General features: G+C 33.0%; 9 protein-coding genes across 10 annotated transcripts; 2 read left to right on the forward strand and 7 right to left on the reverse strand.

Moving 5' to 3' along the window:
* Nucleotides 1-167: 167 nt before the first annotated feature.
* Nucleotides 168-1,301, reverse strand: LOC149094830 (lipid droplet-regulating VLDL assembly factor AUP1-like). The gene has a single exon (XM_089270055.1). It carries the CDS (start codon nucleotides 943-945, stop codon nucleotides 538-540), a length of 408 nt encoding a protein of 135 aa, XP_089126181.1. The 5' UTR covers nucleotides 946-1,301; the 3' UTR covers nucleotides 168-537.
* On the reverse strand, nucleotides 1,295-3,067 carry LOC107368536 (THO complex subunit 7 homolog). The gene is made up of 3 exons (XM_015936378.3): nucleotides 2,821-3,067; nucleotides 2,624-2,744; nucleotides 1,295-2,543 (listed from the first exon to the last, which is right to left on the reverse strand). Exons 1-3 carry the CDS (start codon nucleotides 2,843-2,845, stop codon nucleotides 2,051-2,053), a joined length of 639 nt encoding a protein of 212 aa, XP_015791864.1. The 5' UTR covers nucleotides 2,846-3,067; the 3' UTR covers nucleotides 1,295-2,050.
* A 48-nt stretch (nucleotides 3,068-3,115) lies between these two features.
* LOC107368533 (uncharacterized) lies at nucleotides 3,116-8,791 on the forward strand. 2 transcript variants are annotated; one of them, XM_015936373.3, is made up of 5 exons: nucleotides 3,116-3,307; nucleotides 3,477-3,697; nucleotides 4,056-6,663; nucleotides 6,740-7,698; nucleotides 7,770-8,791. In XM_015936373.3, exons 1-5 carry the CDS (start codon nucleotides 3,234-3,236, stop codon nucleotides 8,573-8,575), a joined length of 4,668 nt encoding a protein of 1,555 aa, XP_015791859.2. In that variant the 5' UTR covers nucleotides 3,116-3,233; the 3' UTR covers nucleotides 8,576-8,791. The 2 variants fall into 2 exon arrangements, with proteins under 2 accessions (XP_015791859.2, XP_015791860.2); XM_015936374.3 differs by having other exon boundaries at nucleotides 3,132-3,307; nucleotides 3,480-3,697.
* A 224-nt stretch (nucleotides 8,792-9,015) lies between these two features.
* On the reverse strand, nucleotides 9,016-10,503 carry LOC107368535 (THO complex subunit 7 homolog). The gene is made up of 3 exons (XM_015936377.3): nucleotides 10,266-10,503; nucleotides 10,070-10,190; nucleotides 9,016-9,992 (listed from the first exon to the last, which is right to left on the reverse strand). The coding sequence occupies exons 1-3, from the start codon at nucleotides 10,288-10,290 to the stop codon at nucleotides 9,500-9,502; spliced, it is 639 nt and encodes a 212-aa protein (XP_015791863.1). The 5' UTR covers nucleotides 10,291-10,503; the 3' UTR covers nucleotides 9,016-9,499.
* A 364-nt stretch (nucleotides 10,504-10,867) lies between these two features.
* Nucleotides 10,868-13,356, reverse strand: Vps45 (vacuolar protein sorting 45). The gene is made up of 7 exons (XM_015936375.3): nucleotides 13,211-13,356; nucleotides 12,952-13,150; nucleotides 12,305-12,720; nucleotides 12,087-12,221; nucleotides 11,740-12,018; nucleotides 11,518-11,676; nucleotides 10,868-11,456 (listed from the first exon to the last, which is right to left on the reverse strand). Exons 1-7 carry the CDS (start codon nucleotides 13,301-13,303, stop codon nucleotides 11,037-11,039), a joined length of 1,701 nt encoding a protein of 566 aa, XP_015791861.1. The 5' UTR covers nucleotides 13,304-13,356; the 3' UTR covers nucleotides 10,868-11,036.
* Nucleotides 13,357-13,691: 335 nt separating this feature from the next.
* Nucleotides 13,692-14,983, reverse strand: LOC107368639 (uncharacterized). Its single transcript, XM_015936506.3, has 3 exons — nucleotides 14,884-14,983; nucleotides 14,378-14,770; nucleotides 13,692-14,202 (listed from the first exon to the last, which is right to left on the reverse strand). Exons 1-3 carry the CDS (start codon nucleotides 14,936-14,938, stop codon nucleotides 13,841-13,843), a joined length of 810 nt encoding a protein of 269 aa, XP_015791992.2. The 5' UTR covers nucleotides 14,939-14,983; the 3' UTR covers nucleotides 13,692-13,840.
* Nucleotides 14,984-15,567: 584 nt separating this feature from the next.
* On the forward strand, nucleotides 15,568-16,798 carry crim (QVR superfamily protein crim). Its single transcript, XM_015936453.3, has 4 exons — nucleotides 15,568-15,770; nucleotides 15,899-16,039; nucleotides 16,216-16,369; nucleotides 16,449-16,798. The coding sequence occupies exons 1-4, from the start codon at nucleotides 15,710-15,712 to the stop codon at nucleotides 16,576-16,578; spliced, it is 486 nt and encodes a 161-aa protein (XP_015791939.1). The 5' UTR covers nucleotides 15,568-15,709; the 3' UTR covers nucleotides 16,579-16,798.
* A 12-nt stretch (nucleotides 16,799-16,810) lies between these two features.
* LOC107368595 (nicotinate-nucleotide pyrophosphorylase [carboxylating]) lies at nucleotides 16,811-18,364 on the reverse strand. The gene has a single exon (XM_015936451.3). It carries the CDS (start codon nucleotides 18,153-18,155, stop codon nucleotides 17,280-17,282), a length of 876 nt encoding a protein of 291 aa, XP_015791937.2. The 5' UTR covers nucleotides 18,156-18,364; the 3' UTR covers nucleotides 16,811-17,279.
* A 270-nt stretch (nucleotides 18,365-18,634) lies between these two features.
* Nucleotides 18,635-21,033, reverse strand: Srp68 (signal recognition particle 68). The gene is made up of 4 exons (XM_015936454.3): nucleotides 20,863-21,033; nucleotides 19,466-20,739; nucleotides 19,266-19,388; nucleotides 18,635-19,179 (listed from the first exon to the last, which is right to left on the reverse strand). The coding sequence occupies exons 1-4, from the start codon at nucleotides 20,924-20,926 to the stop codon at nucleotides 18,952-18,954; spliced, it is 1,689 nt and encodes a 562-aa protein (XP_015791940.2). The 5' UTR covers nucleotides 20,927-21,033; the 3' UTR covers nucleotides 18,635-18,951.
* Between the last annotated feature and the right edge of the window lie 373 nt (nucleotides 21,034-21,406).

The raw sequence follows: 21,406 nt of genomic DNA on the forward strand, positions 1-21,406 counted from the left end.
TTATTTCACCAATTCAAGTTTCTGTATTTCCCTTTTTTTTCATACGATTAGTTTGATCTAGTCCAAAAATGAAAACAAATCATTTCAAATCTCTCAACGTGACTTAAATTAACTGAATTAGAGGTTTGGGCTGAGGTTGGATTTTTATTAAATCAAGAATACACGGGTTACTTGTACCAAAGTTTTAATCTCATGATCCAATTTTGTTTCAATTTTCCTTCTTGAGTTACAATTCAGTCGATTATTTTAGTTTACAATTGGTTTGTTTGACATAGGTTCAATAAAGTGAAATGAAAATCAGAATTGATTGATTAACAAATTTTTATTTTCTTTTATTCTTCAGGTTGTACCTCTGTTCATTGATTATCCTCTCTTTCCGTTGACTTATGATGTCCTGCAGCATTGTTTGACAACAAAATTGATAAAAAATACTGGAATTAGTGGTGTAACTGTACATCTACGACATTAAAATTTAGTTAAACCATTTCACAATAAATTTAAACCAACTTCAATCCGTTTGATCAAATTCTCAAAAAATTAGGACAATTTAAGTCCATGTTTCTTTATATATCTTTCCCTAGCAGCTTCAATTAAAGCTTTCTTTCTTTCTTTATATGATTGCATCCTTTCAATTGGTGACTTTCCGAAATTTTTGGCAGCAGTATTAAAAGAAGCTGGAACTCCGTTAGAGGTAATTACTTCATCGTCACTCCGTTTATTGGAATCATTTGATGATGTTGAAGTTACACCAGCAGCTGGTGAAGATAAGATGGCTACTGCCTCAGGTTGGAAAGAGAGTACACCATCCAAAAGTCGAGCAATAGTTTCATCAATATCAGTTGTAACCCTTAAATCAGTTTCAATAGTTTTTAAAGGCACTTGTGGAAGGATTTCCTTCACTTTAACAGCCATCTGATTGATGTCAGTATCGTTAGAGGAACTCATTTAGTTAATTTGACTGAAGCTCTTGGAGAAAAACAAAATAAAAAATAATGAAGGAAGCAAATGAAGCAGGTAAACAGTTAGGTAAAAGGTAGAAACATTTCAATCAGAAAACCAGATGCACAATCTAATCAATCATAAAAAAAGAATAAAAACGAAATGGTTGATAAATTATTGACTTCCATTGAAATAAATTGCACCAAATAATTAAATCAACTTAATAATTCTCAACCCAGTTTCCAATTGGATTTGAGTTGTATCCGATGACATCGAGATTCGATTATTAAGGTTTACAGTTCGGTTTCTATATCTTTTCCTTTAATCGGTTGAAATCAAGAGAAATAAATACAAATTAATATTATGAATAGTTTATTAGGAATTTATTAATCACAGAAATCAATATTTTTAAATTCTAATAAATATACGCCAACAAAAAAGGTGAAATCCTTGAATAAAACCTCGGTTTATAATCCGGCTCGGAACCGGATTAGTTAAAGAAAATATCGAGATGAGTTGTTCGATAGTATCGTTTTTCAAGATAGTGACGAATCGATACGAATCGATATCGGTAGTTAAAGATAAAATTCCGAACAAGTAAAGGAGTTTTTTACAGACAATTCAGGTGTTAAAATGAATGAAAGAAATGTCGTCCTTTTCCTTTTAATCTTTCTGAATCGACGTAACAGTATATTATAATATTGCTTCTAGGTTGGACGTTTGAACAGTATTTTAAACAAATTTTTCATCAATTGTTTCTATTTTTTATGCTAGTCCAAATTGTATTGATCCGATTCATTTCGATGTCTAGCCATGTTGCTAAATACAGAGTTAAATTTAAATCGTTATGTTGTTGAACTATGAGATGACAAGATAGTTAGAGTGTAGATTACCGCTAAAAAACTTTAATCTGTCGAGTTTGGTTCATCTTAACATCTCAAATTAAATTCGAGGATTAATGTAGGTTAATAAGTGTTGAAAAATAAAAGGATTTTTAAAGCACACGTTGCACACGTTATTATGTTTAGAATGTCGAAGATTGTAGCATCAAGTATTTGGTTATTAATGAACAATATTCTTGCTGGTCACAAGTTTTGGGTGGTTTTAAACATTATACGTGAGCTGGTTTATCACTTCTTTTGAGATTGTCCAAAAATTGGTCATCTATACTGTTGACAATATTATTGTCTTCATCTGAGAGCATTTTCTTGAGCTCATGGGCTGATGTTAATAAAACTTGGAATTGTTTACCGCGCTTTTCCAATCTTTTGTTGAGATTTTCTTTGATTTGTTGCAGTTTATTAATCTCTTCCTCTAATTGGTTTAATCGACTTAGAGTATCACAACGATCCGGATTGTCCATAATTATTTGCGCCAAGACATCATACTCTTGTTTATTTTTTCTCACAATCTTTGCTTGTTGTAGTTCAGCTTTCAATTCAGCAATTTTCCTCTGAGAATCAGCTATTCCTGTATCAATCTTATTGTAGAGTTCTTGGTAATTTTTCATCTCCAAATGATTCATGGAAAGTATTTGCTGTGATTTGGCCATTGAATGTTCGCAATTAGTCAACATTAAAAGTATCCTCTCATAGTTAAGGGCCCTAAAAGTGAAATATATAGGTCAACATTGGATCTCTGTGGTAAATAATTGGTTAAATAATAAGCCTGTTATATTACTTACTGTTCTTCGTCATTTTCATGAGTACTGCACCATTTGAAAAAGGTTTTAAGCATAAGATTAATACGACGATCATCTCCTAGTCCATCTCCATCGATGAGCAATTTACGTTTTATTATGTCGTCTGGGGAAGAGGAGATAAAAGGAAATAAACCATGGGTTAGGGAAACAAAAAAAACGGATAAAGGGTTTGAAAATACCTTCAGTAAAATTAATTACAGCCATGGCAAAAGATAACAAAAAATTAGGAATGGAAAGACTCTATGGTTTGGAAGCAAGTACAGATGTTGATGGAATTGATGACACTAATATTGATGTTCAGGATGGATGGTGTCAAGCAAAATCAAAATCAATAAAATAATATTAAGCACAAACAGTTAATTAAAACGAAAAATCAAATTAAATGAAGAGAAGAGTAGGAAGCAAAGAGTAAGGTAGTTTACTCTTTGAGATTTACTCATTTGAATCTCGCGCTATGATTATTTACCTTATTTTTTTGAATGAAACCTACAATATACAAATGTATTGTTGACAAATGTAAACAATTTCTTACCTATTTCCGTGTTTTTTTAATCAAGTAATTTCTGAGACTTGTGTAATATATAAAATTTAAATGACTTCATCAGAACTTAATGGTGGCAACAAAAAGGTCAACAATGGAGATAAGGAAGAAGAAAATGAGCCAAAGTATGTATTGAGTAATTTCTTTTCCCGACCTTCTTTCTGCTTGATTGCAGGATTCTACCTTGTTAAAATTAATGTTGATTGCTATCATCACTGTTATTTATTTAATAAATCTTATTATCAATGTAAGCTAATGATGGTCTTTCTTTCTTTCTTTAAATTTTGCATCTAGAAGGTCTTTCCGAGCTGAATATGCCCGTAAAAGTCACAATAATATTGAGAAGAAAAGGAAGGATAAAATAGCTATCTGGATAAACAAAATTTATGAGCTATTACCTAAAGATCCTAAGAAAGAAAGCAAGAATGGTATCTTGGAGAAAGCATATCATTACATGGTTCATCTTAAAGAAATGAATGACAAACTTATATATGGGAATGCAGATCAAATCACAGGTAATATTTTGAATAATACAAAATCTTCAATCCGTGCTGCAATTTATGGTTACAAGAAAGTAGATGTTTGTATTTATACTGCCGAATGTTTCGACTGCTGATATGATGAAATGTTATTTTATTAAGATTCTCGTAGCATTTAATTCTGAGATAGTTTGATAGAGTATTTGAATATTGGAGCTAAAAGCATAAACGAGATCCGAAATGCTTCTTTCACTGCATCAAAAACGCAAGACTATCTGAAATCATCGAAAAATTTAATTGAAACTGTCCCAGTAATGTAGTGTAATTTCTAGGTTTTTTGAATCCACGTAATGCAAGATTCTTTGATTAATAATCCTGCCTCTTTTTCTTTCAGGGGAAGAACTACGGTTTGCGAGGAAAAAAATATCTAAATTAGAGGAAACTAACGCTGTATATTACAAAATACTAAAGATGTCTGGTATAACACCCAATAATATCCCACTGGATGCTATGAAACCTCTTACCCCTAAAAATGCCAAACTTAAACAAGATAAAGTTAATTTAGACAAAGTTAATCCATCCACTAATTCCGCTGATGATAATTCTGATGCTGCATCTGATACAACAGAGGTTATCAGAGATGATGATAATGCAGATCAATTCAATAAAAATGGTATTCAAGACTCGACACAAAACGCACCTGTAACTGAAAGAATGAACATAAATTCTCTCTTCCAAAAAACTCCGCTTCTAGTTGTCAATCAAAATCTAGACCAAAATGCACCAAGAATAAGTTTGTCTAATGGATCTCAACTCAAAATCCGTCCTTCACCTAATGTACAAATTCTGGGTAATGGTGCTTTAGCCATTGATAGTTCTGGTTTTAATCAAGGTCCAATTATATTAGGATCGACCTTATTGAGTCCACCTCAACCAACAACTTTGTTGATGAGCAATGGTCAATTAATATCTTTAGTTAATCAACCTCAACCAGCTTTCGTCTATACTCCTGGTGCTGGTTTTGTACTAACTTCGTCAACTCCCATCAATAACTCCATTAATGTTCCAGTTAAACCAACAGAACAAGCAGAGAAAGGAAAAAAGAAAACGCGAGTGACAGTAAACAACGAACCCGAAGCAAATTCTATGATTGTGACACCTGAGACAAAAGTAACTCAAACTAGGCCTAAAAGATCTCGAACATATCAGAAAGCTAATTCTAAACAAGTTCCTATAAGCGAAGTGTTAGTAGAAAATGATCAATCTACTAATGAACAACAAAATGAAACATCAACGCCTGCTGTAAAGTCTAGGAAAAGGCCTAGAATAGGAAGAGTTTCTCGTAAATCTAAGGAAACATCTGATAAGTTAACAATCAGTGAAGTGAATTTGCAAAGTGATGCAGCCTCTGTAATCAAAGAGAAAAGACCTCGACCAACTACTGTAATTGAAAGAGTTGCTGATTCGCCTGTTAAAAGCTGTACCGCTGACAAACAAGCTAACAAAAATGTCAATTCAAGTAAAGGGTCTGCGAAAGAATTTGATGAAACGCTAACTAATGACAATACAAGTAAAAAATTGATTCCTTGTAACGATTTAACTAGCAATGATCTCGAAACTGAAGATAGAATTGACTATTCTTTCCGTCAAAACAGTGACAATAATGAAACAGCTTGTGACCAAGATCAATTACCTCTTCTTTTGAGTAGTTTATCGGATGACCATGAAATGTCAACTGAATCAGTTCATAGTGTTTCTAATTCTAGTTTACCAACTTTCCTAAGTTTATCACCGCCTGACCATCTTACCGATTTCCTATCGAAAACTACAGATCATAATAGTACTGCTCGCTCACCCCGTTACTCTAGTTCAATAAATCGACTTAATACGAGTGCACCGACTTCTCAAACTCCTTCTGTAATCATGTCAAATCAAGGTACAAACTTGATAAGTGAGCCTCATCATCTCATGGGACAAAACGACAAGGACCCTATGTTTGAAGGTAATTTAGAATCAAGCAATAAAAATATGGAACCTGAAATGCAAGGAAAAGATAGTGATGTTTCAATGTGTGTTGATGAAAATTATTCTAATTCAATTAATCACCACCACCACCATCATCATCACCTTATGATAAATGAAAGAGAACCGATAGAGTCTTCAGCTCATGGGTCTAACGATGATGGCGCTGATTCAGGACAAGCGAGACTTTATACTACAGATTCGCAAGAAAATAGACGTTCTGAGACAAATAAATCAACGAATTCTCTAACAGAAATCGGTTTGAGAAAATCTTCAGAAGCATCTACTTCATCTTCAACAGTACCAACGGTTACCACTACAACTTCATTATCATCAAATGTAAATGCATCATCTTCTTCAGGCAACAATTCAGGCACCAGCCAAGAGCGTAACTTTCTACCTTATTCAGCTGAATCTCTTCTGAGACAGCAGCCTCAGCAACAAAGCACTACTATGCCTACCTCAGGGCCAATTAATTCAATTTATCATGTTCATTCCAATGTAGATCCAAATATTGATTTCTCCAATCGTGGAACTGCTTCAGCATCATCAAACAATGTTAGTTCAAATTCTCGGCCGACCATTTCATATTCTGCTGAAAGATTAATCCACTCACCACCAATAGATACAACAGTTTCTGCTAATCAATCTAGCAGGCACAAATCTCATGAGGCAAATAAAGTTTCATCCATGCCTAATAATAATCAATCTAATAACTCTGCGAATATCTACAATGAACAGTATTCAATCATAAGAACTGCTCGGGGAAGCACCGATATGGATTCTAATTTATCTCGTATACAATCAAATCATCATCAACATCATGCACAACAGCAACAACATCCGAGTAATGTGTACAGAACATCTCCGCAAACTCAGGACCAGCGAACTAACCAAGATCAACATCAATCTTCTCGAAACTCTAATCCAACAAGCCAATCTCAGCAGCAAATTATGCACCAGCAACGCGACGTCTATCCGTAAGTCTTTTCATAATAATTATTAGGTTTTTTATATTAATGATGGTTTTTGTATTTTTCATTCTTGCTCATTTAGAGAGAATCATCTGCATCATCATCAACAACCTCCACCTCCTCAATCATCTCGAAGTCAAACACAAGCAAATTCGAGTTCACAAGGGCAAATAAGCATGAAAACAACTTCTACTAGTGACAGTTCTACAACCAATGCTAATAATGGTAGCAATAGTAATAGTAATACTACTGCTAACAATAATAGCACGAATAATGGTCGAGAAATTTTCAATCATCCGTATCCATATGGCCCGATGCCAAATGATGGGTCTTCATCAGGTGACAGGAATGACAATCATGCTACTTTCGCCAACAACGGAAATCATCAGAATGATGGTTTTATCGAGGGCAACTCGCAAAACAATTTCATTCCACCTTTTGCACCTCCTAATAACAATTGTCAACCTTCTTTCAATGCAACTAATAATCGCCGATCAGGCAGTTCATCAACTGCCATGCTAGCTCCATTTCCGTTTTCTGATCCTCTCAATTCAAGCACTTCTTTTTCATCCGACCCATACAGTAGACCAGCTAATACACCAAGCTCTAACGCATCATCCGTAGTCAATTTTGATACTAACAGACGTATTGGTAATTCAGGACATTTTGTTGACCATACATCATCATCTACAGCAAACAATTCAAATAACAATTATTTCATGATGCATAATCATCATGTTGTCTCATCAGCCCTCCCTAATTCAAATAATCCCCCGATATTCTCAACCAGTTCCTCATTTCCTAGTCTCATTTCCAGCTCAACCAATTCAAACTATGATAATAATGGTTACAATCTTACCTGTCCTCCGAGACCATCATCCAATGTCAATACTACTGTCAATATCTCAGGCTCTACTAACACCATTTCCAACTCAAATCTTCACTCTCATCACCATTCTCACCATTCTGTCTTCTACGGTGACACGAGCACACCACCCATGCATAATTCTCGTCGTCAGTCAGAGTTATCGCCATATTCAGGTATTTTTCAAATCATTGTTATCAAATTTATTTTGCATTATTCTCAAATATTTCTTATTTCATTGCTTTAGCATCAAGTAAATCAGTGAATAATGGCGGATCATCTGGATCATCAAAAACACCTAATAACGCTACTGCCAGCACACCACCAACAAATTCTAAACAATCAGGGAAATCAGTTGGAGGCTCAAGTAAATCAACCAAGAAAGGTTCTACTGCTAATGCTGCCAAAAGTAGAGGCCAATCTTCAAACAATGATACACGATTAAGTATCAATAATCCTCCTGTAGTAAACTCTTATCCATCAATGCCTAGTTTCGTACCTCCACCATCCTCCTCTTCAATGGTTAATCATCGATCTGTTGTTACTCCATCTTCCTCTTCGACTGCATCCGCGTTGAACGTGTCTTCATCTGAAAGATCTATAGATGGAGGTGAATCTTTATTTAGACCTCAACCACAATCCAACTCTGCGAATAGCATGCAAACATCTTCCTCTCGATCATCTGGTCCATCAAGCCATAGTTTACCACCAGTGGGTCATTCATCTACCTTTTTGCCAAACTTTAGTTTTAACATTTTTCCCGAGATTGGATCAATTAATCCGAATGAGAATTTTGCTATGTCTGGCCTCTCAGCAATCAAATTTAACCACGCTAACCATGTATTACCTCATCATCCCAATCCAAACGCACCTTTCACTCACTCATCAGCTCTTCAAGCTCCTGGATCAATGGATAATAGTGCGAGTGTGATGGGAGATAATTCATCTCATCAAAATATTTACGGACATCATAGCAGAATATCAACTCCTCACCATCATAATCATGTTTCATTTATACCATTAATTGGTACATCACCAAGAACCTTGAAATAACCAATCAAATGGACAAGATTGTCATAAAAAAACATTTTCAGTGAAAATTCTATTGATTTTCTTATTATTTGTATTCTGGTATTGATATTATAATGTAATTCGCGGCTGAATTTTTTTGTTCAATCAAGCTGCCAAATGAAATGCAATGCATTGTAAATATTCAATTTCTCTGTAAATTGTTATCTATAATCTATAATATATATGATTTACAAGTAATTTAAAGTTCTCATCGAAATGATTGTTTCAAATTAATATAATCAACTTTATCAAATTTTGAACACAAGTTTATGACAAGAATGGTTTTGTTCAAAAGGAGACAAGATGAAGAATTATTGGTAAAATTTATAATGAATGATTGATTCGATCATAATCTGTTGATTGAGTTGGCGCTTTAGAAAGGAATCGTTGTTATGCTGTTGAACTATGAGATGACAAGATAATTAGAGTATAGATTACCGCTATGAACTTTAATAACCGCTAGGAGCTTTTTTACAGACAATTCAGGTGTTAAAATGAATGAAAGAAATTTCGTCGTTTTCCTTTAAATCTTTCTGACTCGACGTAACAGTATATTATAATATTGCTTTTACATTGTAGATTGGACGTTTGAACAGTATTTTAAACAAATTTTTAATAAATTGTTTCTATTTTTTATGCTAGTCCAAATTGTATTAATCCGACTCATTTCGATGTCTAGCCATGTTGCTAAATACAGAGTTTAATTTGTCGAGTTTGGTTCATCCCGACATCTTGAATTAAAATCGAGGATTAATGTAGGTTAATAAGTGTTGAAAAATAAAAGGATTTTTAAAGCACACGTTGCACACGTTATTATGTTTAGAATGTCGAAGATTGTAGCATCAAGTATTTGGTTATTAATGAACAATATTCTTGCTGGTCACAAGTTTTGGGTGGTTTTAAACATTATACGTGAGCTGGTTTATCACTTCTTTTGAGATTGTCCAAAAATTGGTCATCTATACTGTTGACAATATTATTGTCTTCATCTGAGAGCATTTTCTTGAGCTCATGGGCTGATGTTAATAAAACTTGGAATTGTTTACCGCGCTTTTCCAATCTTTTGTTGAGATTTTCTTTGATTTGCTGTAGTTTATTAATCTCTTCCTCTAATTGGTTTAATCGACTTAGAGTATCACAACGATCCGGATTGTCCATAATTATTTGCGCCAAGACATCATACTCTTGTTTATTTTTTCTCACAATCTTTGCTTGTTGTAGTTCAGCTTTCAATTCAGCAATTTTCCTCTGAGAATCAGCTATTCCTGTATCAATCTTATTGTAGAGTTCTTGGTAATTTTTCATCTCCAAATGATTCATGGAAAGTATTTGCTGTGATTTGGCCATTGAATGTTCGCAATTAGTCAACATTAAAAGTATCCTCTCATAGTTAAGGGCCCTAAAAGTGAAATATATAGGTTAACATTGGATCTCTATGGTAAACAATTGGTTAAATAATAGGCCTGTTATACTTACTGTTCTTCGTCATTTTCATGAGTACTGCACCATTTGAAAAAGGTTTTAAGCATAAGATTAATACGACGATCATCTCCTAGTCCATCTCCATCGATGAGCAATTTACGTTTTATTATGTCGTCTGGGGAAGAGGAGATAAAAGGAAATAAACCGTGGGTTAGGGAAACAAAAAAACGGATAAAGGGTTTAAAAATACCTTCAGTAAAATTAATTACAGCCATGGCAAAAGATAACAAAAAATTAGGAATGGAAAGGCTCTATGGTTTGGAAGCAAGTACAGATGTTGATGGAATTGATGACACTAATATTGATGTTCAGGATGGATGGTGTCAAGCAAAATCAAAATCAATAAAATAATATTAAGCACAAACAGTTAATTAAAACGAAAAATCAAAATGAAGAGAAGAGAAGGAAGTCGGAATAGGACATTTGAAGAAAGTAAACAAAAGAAGCGTCAAAGATGCAAGCTTATTTAGTTGGACCTTTAACTGCGCAATCACAAATTTTCTCTGTACATTTTATTTATTACAGAGTAATCAAATCGATTAACCTTGAAAATGATATTCAGACAAAGTCAAGTGCAACTTTATAATAATGAGGAACCACAATTTGGCTATCCAATAATCTTCATGATGAAACTGATTTATAGCTCAAGAGCAACTCTGTATCTATGCATCCAAAATGGAATATCAACCTTTATGTCTACAACTTTTCATTTATCACAATTCAATTATTTTTCACGATCCAGCAATTTTAATAAAAGAATATAACAATTAAAATAATATTAAGACAAAAAAATCACAAAACGAAGAGCCAAAAATTTAATTAAAGGTCCATTGAGAAAAGACACCAATCTTCTTCACTTCATAATGACTTAGAATCAACGAGATGATTGAACAATATTATTTAACCACAATATTCGCTTTAAAAGATAGTTGATACAATAAATAGATGATGAAAAAAGAGCTCAAAAGCCAGTCCTTGAGCTTGTGTAGCTCAGTTCATCTAAGAAGGATGCTAAGTTGTGTATACATGTACTTCCAAGAATAATTCGAACTCCTGGAAGTGACCGATTAAGTGCGTCAACATGCAAAGCTTCTTCATAAGTTGTACCACCAACCATGAAGATAATAATATCAGTAGGTTTCTCGGTTCCTTGCGATCGATCTTCAGTTAGATAGGGAAAATTGTTGACTTTAAGTCTACCACGTGCTAAATCTTCAATAATTTCCCGCAATATTGGTGTATGTTGAGTATAAATATTTTCGATACCTTTTAAACCTTTGATTATACGTTTTTTGAATACTTCATTTACAGTTGAAAGTAGATCTGTTTGAGTTTGATTCTGACTTTTGAAGCCAGCGTAGTTAAGTAAACTTTGAATAGACTGAAAGAGAAAAAAAAATTCGTAAATAAAGCGCCGAAATTTTCATATTATCATGTTTTACCTTAATCTGTTCTTCTGGGATTCCTTTTGATTTAAGTATCTTTTTTAACTCAGCTATTTCTTGGTTGGAATTATTCTCGAATCGAAGAGCATATAACATGACCAAACGAAGCTTATCAATATTCTGTACTCTGCTGTCTTCCAAAAGTTGACGAACTTTCTGTTAGTTGAAAAACAAAACAAATTAATACATTTTTATCGCAATTAATTTTAAATAAATTACTTTTAAAGATTTGGAATGTTCAGATTGGCATGCCATTTCTTGTTCAGCTTCCGAAACATCCATTAAGTTATGTGCCGCAACTAATCGGGATAGTTCACTTATGAGAAGAACATGTTTTGAGACTGTACCAGACATTTTCTTGAACTGTGGATATTGTTCAATAAAATCTTTCATATCGGATATGGTTTCGACCTTTTTTTGGCTTTTTGTTTTATCTTGGAAATCTTCCATTAAAATTTTTATATTTATACCAATTTCACCAAAATTTTTGTACATGTTCTGAGGAAAAAAATCACAAAATTAATAAATCATTGAATATTATAAACTTTGGTTCAATCATGACTTACTTTGGAATAAAAGTCATCTTGTTCAGCTGAAACAACTACCTCTCGCATATCTTTACTAATGCCTTGAATATTGGAAAGATTGATACGGTTGTTGTTTATTGTCAGCAGTTCATGAAGCATTGCTTGGTAGGTCCACTATAAGATATCGAGAAGTGAATAAAACATAAATGAGTAAATAGTCAATTGTTGTAAGTTAATTTTCAACAAAATATAATTACCTGATTCAATAATGGAGTAAAAGCGTCGATCTTACGATCGAGAACTAACAAAAGTGGTGCAGGAGAATCATTGGGCCAATTTTGAGAACAATTAGCGAATAATGAATGTTCTTTATTGATTAAATGATTAACTTCATCAGCAAGTTTCCGACACGCATCTGATGATGCTTGATATCTAATATTCGGATATTTTTGCAATGATAATAAAACACCTATTATCCCATCTAATGATCTCTGCAAAGCTGATGGGTTCCACTTGTTTCCCCTGAAACTTCCATTAGTCACATTAACACTGAATAAAGTAGGGCTGACAGCAATGAAATCAGAATAAAATTCTTGTACATCACGAACTGATTCATGTTCATCAGACTCAGCTAAAGTCATGATATCGGAATTAGAAATTATGTTACTAAAATCTGTAAAACATAAAAAAATAGAGGAAGAGTTAAAACGGGAAGCAAATTAAAAATAAAACCAACAAGGCTTGACTTGTAAACGTTTGAGTTTCAGATCAAAACCTAGATAAAATGGTCCTTTAATGACCAAATCAGCTAGAAATATATATTGCTTTGCCCTAAATTCATTTAACATTGACATTGTCAGTAAAAGTAAAGCCTCAATACAAAATAAACAAAAAACATACTAACATATGTGATACTGTCCAAACTTTGGGTTCCGCAATTCTTGTATGAGAAGGTCGATATTTTCTTTGGTTGGCCTAAGGAAGACTATACATTTAAGGTATTTCATATGATCACATGAGCTGATTCGATCGATCCGTTCAAACAGATAAACTTCTTTATCCAACATTTCAGTTTGACTGTAAGCCATACTCACAATGGAAGTCTGAAAAGTAAACAAGATGTTAGACTTACGGATCACAAATATCTGACTATTTAAACTTACTGTTTCTTTGTCCATGAGAAGACATTTCATACCAACTCCAGTTTCTTGCACCATCAAGTTGATGTAGTGCTTAATTGATTCAATTAGATGCATAGTTGATGTTTAATTAAAATTAAACACAGTAAAACAATACATCTATCAACCCAGAAAAAGAGTGAAGAGAGTCACTTTTAGGGAGTAAAGTGAAGCTATCTGTCAAATAAAAATGAGCGCTTTATACAAATTTATATATTGAATTTTTTCTCAAAATTTGCAAAGACAAACATTAAATTGACTAATTTGATGATATCAGATAAATTAATTTCCCCTAGTCATATCAACATACTTGTATAAATAGCGTCATGAAAATGAGTTAGTGAAATTTCATTAATTAACTTTTGTACTGACCAAAATTGAATTTAGTTCACAACTCAATGAATTTGAATCATTGATAATAAATAGAGGATAATCAAGTAACGAAGAAATAAAATAGAAGTAAATCTGCAAATTAGTAGTAAGAATTTATTTGAAAAAATAGTTCCGATCAAGGTAAATGTCTATGAGTACAGTAAGAACTTGATCAACAAGAAATTGTTTCAATCAAGATTTTGCTCATCATTAACTTGAAAAAATAAACGTCCAAACTATCCTCTATCCTCGGAATCTGTTGCCAGGCCTTCTGAAGGGTCCTCGGAAGGGTCCTCGGAAAGGTTGCCGGAAAGGTCCTCGAATTGGAAGTCGAGGTCCTCTGAAAGCAGCTCTGATTTTTCTTTGTTTTCCATTTGGTACGTTTTGCTTACCAAATACAGCCTCGTAATTGTCATTTTCTGGTTTTGATGGTTTACGCTCATCTAACTTCTTGTTTTCACCATTCTTGATTTCAGCAGTTTTACCAGGATTACCAGATAAATCTTCATATCCAAACTTTTTATCGTCCTTCGGTCCTTTCTCAGAATTTTCCTTTATTCTTTCGTCAACAAAACCTACTTCTTCTCGGTTTCCTTTTTGATTACCTTATTGGATAAACAAGAAAAATAACAAATAAGAAAGATTAAAATTCTGCTTAAATAAGATTCCATAAGCTATATGTTTAAATCATTGGAGAATCGACAACATGCAAGAAGATGTACAACCGATTACCATTGTGAGAGGACAATGATTAAAGTTAATATTAAATTGAATATTTACCTTGAAATAATTGGCCCTGTTCTTGGCCCTGTTCTTGGCCCTGGCTTTCTCCAGAGTAACCATTACCATTACCATTACCATTACCAAAATTGTTGTTACCAAACTCGGGGTACTCTTTATTTGTTGTTGACTCTTTTTCAAAAGGCTGTTGAAACTCTTCCTTTCCTTCATAGGCGCCATTTTTGTAATTGTTTTCATTTCGTCTGTTTGATCGTCGACCAAATAGTCCTCTAAATCCATGCCAACCTTTAGCTAAATGGAGACCAATTTTTTCAAAAAAATTGGGCTCCATGTAGGAGTAAGGTTTACCGGCAAAAGAATTGAAATCTTTATTTTCTTGAGGTACATTTAACTTGTCTTCAGGTTTCTTTTCACTTTCACAATTAATGATTACTGTAATGATTTTAAAAAAGATAGAAACATAGACATGGGGTTACAGGTTTTATCTAAGGAATTGAATTTTAAATGGAAAATATCAATTGTATCTATTATGGCTGAATACTCACCAAAGAAGATTGAGAAAAGAAGAAGTAAACTAATTTTTGAATGTAAGTTGGCCATCTTTCTGGATAAAGAGTTGCTTCAATCGAACCGTTCAATGGTTGAGAATCAAATGGATGTTCAGATGATTGTATTTTATTCATTTTATTCAAGAAATATCCTGTCAAAGACGAAGAAGAAAGGAAATACCTTAAACCCTGAATTTGACATGATTAGCAGCTAACTACGAGTAGGGTACCATCTTCGCTATTAACGGATATCCCCTTCCTTGAAATATTGTCAACTGAATTCAACTAAAAACAAAACAAAATTATCGCATTTTATCAAGACTGATTTAATCTTTGATTCTGGTTAGCTATTATTATACAGGTAAATATTACTCAGTATTAATGATTAAATTGTTGTTAAAAAATAAAACTTCTAAAACTGAAAAGCCAAGTGTGAATAATAGCTTTCGGTTGAACTTGAGACTACAGAATTGGCTCATTGAATTGTTAGGGACACTGTTAATTGATACAACTCATTTGATCTTTTAATCAAGGGTTGAAATCTGATTATTTGGCTACGATTTGGTTTGTCGTAGGGTCATGTGTTTTTGGAGACCTGTTGCCATGAAACCAGGTTGGAGAAATGTCTTATAAAATTGCTTTACCTGACAAGTGAGTCACGCCTAGGGAAAAAAGTAAAACTTTCAAGCCAACTCCCTCTTTATTTGTTGTTATATCAACTTGTATCGTTATTCTTGTTACAGCTATCATCAACAATCTAAATTAATTGTTAATCTTGATGAGGCTTTAATGAACATACCATCAAGTTTAGTAAACTCAATTAATGATGATATCTCATATAGCTTTCATCGGTTGTATAATAACCATTGCATCTATTCCAACAGGTAAGGAGTAACATAAAAATCCCTCTATACACTAATCTCTTGATAGAATAGCTCACAACTTTAATGATTGGTGCAGCCTATTGGAACATTAAGAAGTTATTTATCTTTTTTTCTCATTGGTTTTTCAGTAACTTGTAGCATTTGGTGTTACAGTTGTGTAAGCACTCAACCTGGATGTGGAGATGATGGCGTTGATTGGTGGTTACACTCCTCAATAACTTGTCCAAAGGATGATGACATGTGTGTTAAAGTCATTGAAAGAAGAGACGGTATGTTACTTGATCAATCACAATTGCCCTGAATCATGAAGCTTATCCATCTCAAATAACTACTTTATTATTTCAAGGTGGATAAAATTTAGCTGCTTCTATAGATTAAAAACTTGTAAGGGTTTTGTTGACATTTTTTGAAGCCATTAATTGATCATATGTTTTTTTTCTTCCAGGAGAAGCTCTCATAACCAGAGATTGTCTATCCAATTTAATCGGAATCAAGACTAATATACCTGGTGATACTTTTGAAGGATGTCGTCCGGCAGCTCCACAAAAAAAATTAGCCAACTACGTTGAGAATAGCGTTATACAATTTGATCTCCAGAGGTAAGACTAATTTTTTCTTGAAATAGTTTTCTTGTTACAAGTCAATTTTATTCAATTTTTACTTTTTTCTTCAACACAGAAAACATTGGACCAATACTACTTATTGTTTCTGCCAGCTTGAACATTGGTGCAACTCTTCGTCCTCTATGATTCCGACCATTCTGTTGATACCTATTTCACTTGCATTTTATTTATTAATCATGTTTTGAAGACTTATTTCACTCTATAAGCAAGCACCTCTCACAATTTTTGCATTTCATTTTGTTCCTAACTAAAAGACTTTGGACTGCATTGATTTAAAACGTTAAACAAAACGTTGTTATCAAAAAAGCTTAGGAATTTTGCATATTTTTGTACATTTCACAGTTTTTTTACTGCATATCACTTTTATTAATAAAAGAACCAAGCGATTGTTTTATTTAAAATAAATTTAAATCTAGGTTAAATAAGTCAGCAAATATTTATTCAGCTGCATTTTAATTGTATGTAGAGTACTCCTTGATAACTCTTGATTGAATTTCCACAGCAAAAATTACATTAATTATGATCAGTAGCTATAATAGATGAATTGATAACCCTTCTGGTTTCAAGATTGAATTTCTTTGATCATTTCTTCGCCTTGTTTCTTTCGCCATTACTTCTTGATCTGGTCAATTTTTCATTTCTTCATGTCTTCAAATTTTGATTGATAACAATAATGTGACCTTTTAACACCTTGTTCCGATAATTCATAAAATTTTATTGATTAGAACCAGAATCTCATATTGTTATCTAGTTGCCGATGCTTAGGTTATTCTTGAAGTACCTGGATTAAATTTTTTGAATAATGTATGTTTAGTTTTTAGCTCAATCCAGCGTTTAAGTCATCGTCTGTGCATCACACATTTTCGTTGTGCGGAAATTTTTCTTTCTATGAATTCTTGAATTTTTCAAATTTCATTGAAAAATCAATAGTTGAGTATCCTTGAACTAATGTGCCCATAGAGATAACGTCTATTGTAGGACAAACATAATCCTCTAGATTGTCTTCATCTATACCTCCAGAAACTTCAACCAAAATGGCGGGATAGTTGTTTTTGATCCAGTTAGCTGATTGTCTAACTGCGTCTGGCTCAAAATTGTCCAACATGATTATGTCTACTCCGAGGGGTGCAACTTTTTTAACCTCTTCGAAATTTCGACATTCAACTTCTATTTTGCTAGAAAATCCACAGTAACGCCGAACTGATTCAATATAATCAGGCAATGCTTCACCAACAATATCTAAATGGTTATCTTTTATCATAACCATAGAACTCAAATCATATCGATGTGTCAGAGCACCAGACACTAACAGTCCATACTTTTCAACCAGCCGAAAACCAGGAGTAGTTTTGCGGGTTCCAGCAAGAACAACTTTATCATCAATTGATTGAATAATTTCCTTGATACGATTGGCTTGCGTCGCGACACCTGAACATCGAGACAGAACATTCAAGATGACTCTTTCAGCCAGCAGTAGATTACTGATTTGACCCGTTAAAGAGGCGACTTTTACTCCATGGTCTTGAAATCCATTGACTATATCACCTTCCTCGACAAGCCATTCAATATTCAGGTTTAGTTGATCACAGATTGCTTGAATAAAAGGTTTGCCAGCTAGAATAGCTTGAGCTTTACAGAAAATATTGAAAACACCAGTGCGTGTTCCATTTATGATTGGATGAAAGTCAAAATTTGGACAGTCTTCTTTAATCCAATTGCAGGCGAGTTCTTTCAAAACTATTGGGTTTATCAATTGATCCATGTTGCAAAAAAATTACTGGAAATTCTTAAAACATGAAACTTTCACCACGAGAAATAGATAATAGAAATTGAGATTGTTGATTTAAAATAGCTTATTTAAAACGTTTTATTTGAATCAAATGACAACCAGAAGAAAATTAAAGATGACACAAGTCGCAAACGGCAAAAACTCACATAAATACCAAAAGAAAACAAAGACTTCTTGACTGGCAAAAAAGCTATTCCTACTATTCTCACTATTTTCACGAATATAAAAACAGAATGTTCATTTGATAAAAAAGATCACAATTTTTGCATTTCATTTTGTTCCTAATTAAAAGACTTTGGACTGCATTGATTTAAAACGTTAAACAAAACGTTGTTATCAAAAAAGCTTAGGAATTTTGCATATTTTTGTACATTTCACAGTTTTTTTACTGCATATCACTTTTAATAAAAGAACCAGGCGATTGTTTTATTTAAAATAAATTTAAATCGATGTTAAATCAGTCAGCAAATATTAATTCAGCTGCATTTTAATTGTCTGTAGAGTACTCCTTGAAGAAGAATACTTATTCCCATGCATTGACTATTTGAATTTCATTTCTATTGATAAACAAAAATTAAGACGTTAATATTCATCAGCCACCCAGTAACTTGAAATTACTTTTCCCAGGCACAAAGAGTATTTTTGTATCAGAATTTTAAAGGTTTTATAATTACTTCATTAGGTTACATTTCATATCATATATTAAAAATTAAATTCATAGATAATCTTAGACAAATGGATTTGTTTAATCATAAGATTATTTTCAATTTTATTTTCTCCATAACCATCCTTTGACCAGACCAGTTAAACCGCTTGATTTTTGATTGGCAATTTCCGTTTCGAGAGAAGGAAATTTAAGGTGATTGTGGGCAATGTCAAAAAACAATGGTTTATTTGGAATAGGTCGAAATTGGGGAGGAAAGTGGGCCATTATTATATTACCAGAAGTTACTTCAGTTTCTGGTAAATAAGTATCTAATCTTTCGATAACAGGCGTCTAAAAGAAAGAAAAATGATTTATAAATTAATTATGAACTTTCATAATGGGTTTTGCATGTGAATGAAAAAGCAAATCAGAATTACCTTTACTTTCTGGTTTTTGTCAATTTTTACCGCCTCTGTATCTTTGATTAAACTATTGGCATAGATATTGAACTTTTCACTGTTTGCTTTAGCCTGAAGTTCTTTGATTTGTTGTTTCAAAGCCTGTGGGTAAAATAAAATTAATGTTAATAAAAGATTAAAAATTTGACAACATAAAGGGATAAGTAAATAACAATTACCTCGTCCTTATGATCTGACTCAAGATATTCTGAGCAATATTGCGATGATTTGTTAAGAAGAGCAATCGCTTGTTTCCAATCAATTTTTCCTACTTTAGCAATTGAATAACAACGAAGTGCTTTGAATGCAATCGATCGATTATTAATTTCATTTAATAATTCTTCAATGTCATCCTCTGAGTTGAAATATTGACGAAGAGGCAAAGTTTTCATATCATTTAAGGTACCCAAAAGAACTTCATAAGGTCGTATAAGGTCGGATTGATTGTCAATGTTATTGATAAGAAAGAGATTCCTACGATGGGTTAAGTCCAGTCTAAGATAAAGAAGATAACAATGAAGAGGTGTTTTGTCCTGATTTGCATCCCGCAACAATTGTATACAATCACGGCATTCAAACAATAATTTTTCCAATTTATTCATCGTTTTGAAGTCAACTGAATTATATTCTTGATAAGTAATGAGGAATGATCGAATCTTTTCCTGTTTAATAGCGAAAGTTTTACCCAACCAAGTGACCTCGCTAAGCGTAGCTGATTGTCTTTCACGTGTTTGCAATATCAATTGATCGAGCTTAGATGAAAGAAGCTCATCCTCAATATCATTTGACTCCAATTTGAGAGTATCAATAAAATCTTGAGCTTTAATTCCTTGTTCCCCAATATTAAAGGCACAATATCGAAGAGTAGGCTTGAGCTCGTCCACTTTTTGTTGATACCAAACCGAGGTTTCATCATCAACAACAACACCGCAAAGTTTAACATAAATGGCTTGAGCTTTTTTCAAATATTCTGAAGCTTTAGCCCATTGTTCTGTTTCAAAGTAATACAATCCACTGAGGTATGCACTGTAAGCTTGAGTTTCAAGTTTGGTTTTGGCATCACAGAAGTTAGGCTCTTGATTAGTTAGTTTTTCCAATTCTTGTCCATATATAACTGCTTTTCTCAATTTTCTGATTAAATGGAACCGTTTTCTTGGTTCTGTGTTGGCCTCTTGTTTCAATGCCATAGCATAGCTCCAACATCTTTCTGCACTCATCAATGGAATGTACAGATATCGAATAGGATCTTTTTTAGCCTTCAAAGAACCAACAACCATATCATTGGTAATTTTTTTCATGGCAAATGTAGACCGATGCCGAGTACCAGATGATTGAATGATACCAAGAGATTTACGAAGGCGTCTCAATCTCCTAGAACAATAACCTCTGTACCGATGATAATCACCATGCTTTAAACCATGTTGACTTTGAGCTTCCTTGATTAATTGCAAGACTGCAATGTACACAATATAACATGTAAAAAAAACCAAAAAATAATTGATAGTAAATATAATTCAAAATATTGAAATTTTAAAAACTGACACATATTCAAATTGAAGAAGAATAATTTACTTACCTTCAAATGTTACAGTATTTTCTTTGTTTTCATCTTTGTCTTCGCCTTCCTTAACATTAGACATTGTTAATAATTAGTGATCCCAGAAAAAGAAAAGAATGAAGCAAAATTAATTAAAACAATCAATATATACACAGTATGCTATTTATCTCTTCACACGTTGTACACGAAGACTTTTCTGCTAAAGCAAGAAAGCATAAAAAGCATACACTATAACAACTGTTATGCTCAGCATAAATCCTGATTTTTTCAACTTGATACTTTCTGCAGTTTTTTAGCACGTTTTATCAATTTAATTTGCAATTATTATTAATTAAAAAATTCGCCCGATGCAAATACCTAATTCTTTATTTATTTATATCAATTATTTAAACTCATTTGATAGGGTTATCAAAATAAGAAATAGCAAATATAAATTAATAGGCCTTTGTACTCTGGTAAGTAGACCAAGCCGTGTGTATTTTTAGCTTTGAATATTGTCGCATTGCTCTTTGAAGATCATCGAATTCTGCTAATCTATTAATTTTAGAAATAAAGTTTGCAC

This window comes from Tetranychus urticae, chromosome 1 (genome assembly GCF_039701765.1).
Source record: "Tetranychus urticae isolate SD_2017Ah chromosome 1, NJAU_TeUrti_SD_1.0, whole genome shotgun sequence".
NCBI classification, from domain to species: Eukaryota; Metazoa; Arthropoda; class Arachnida; order Trombidiformes; family Tetranychidae; genus Tetranychus; species Tetranychus urticae.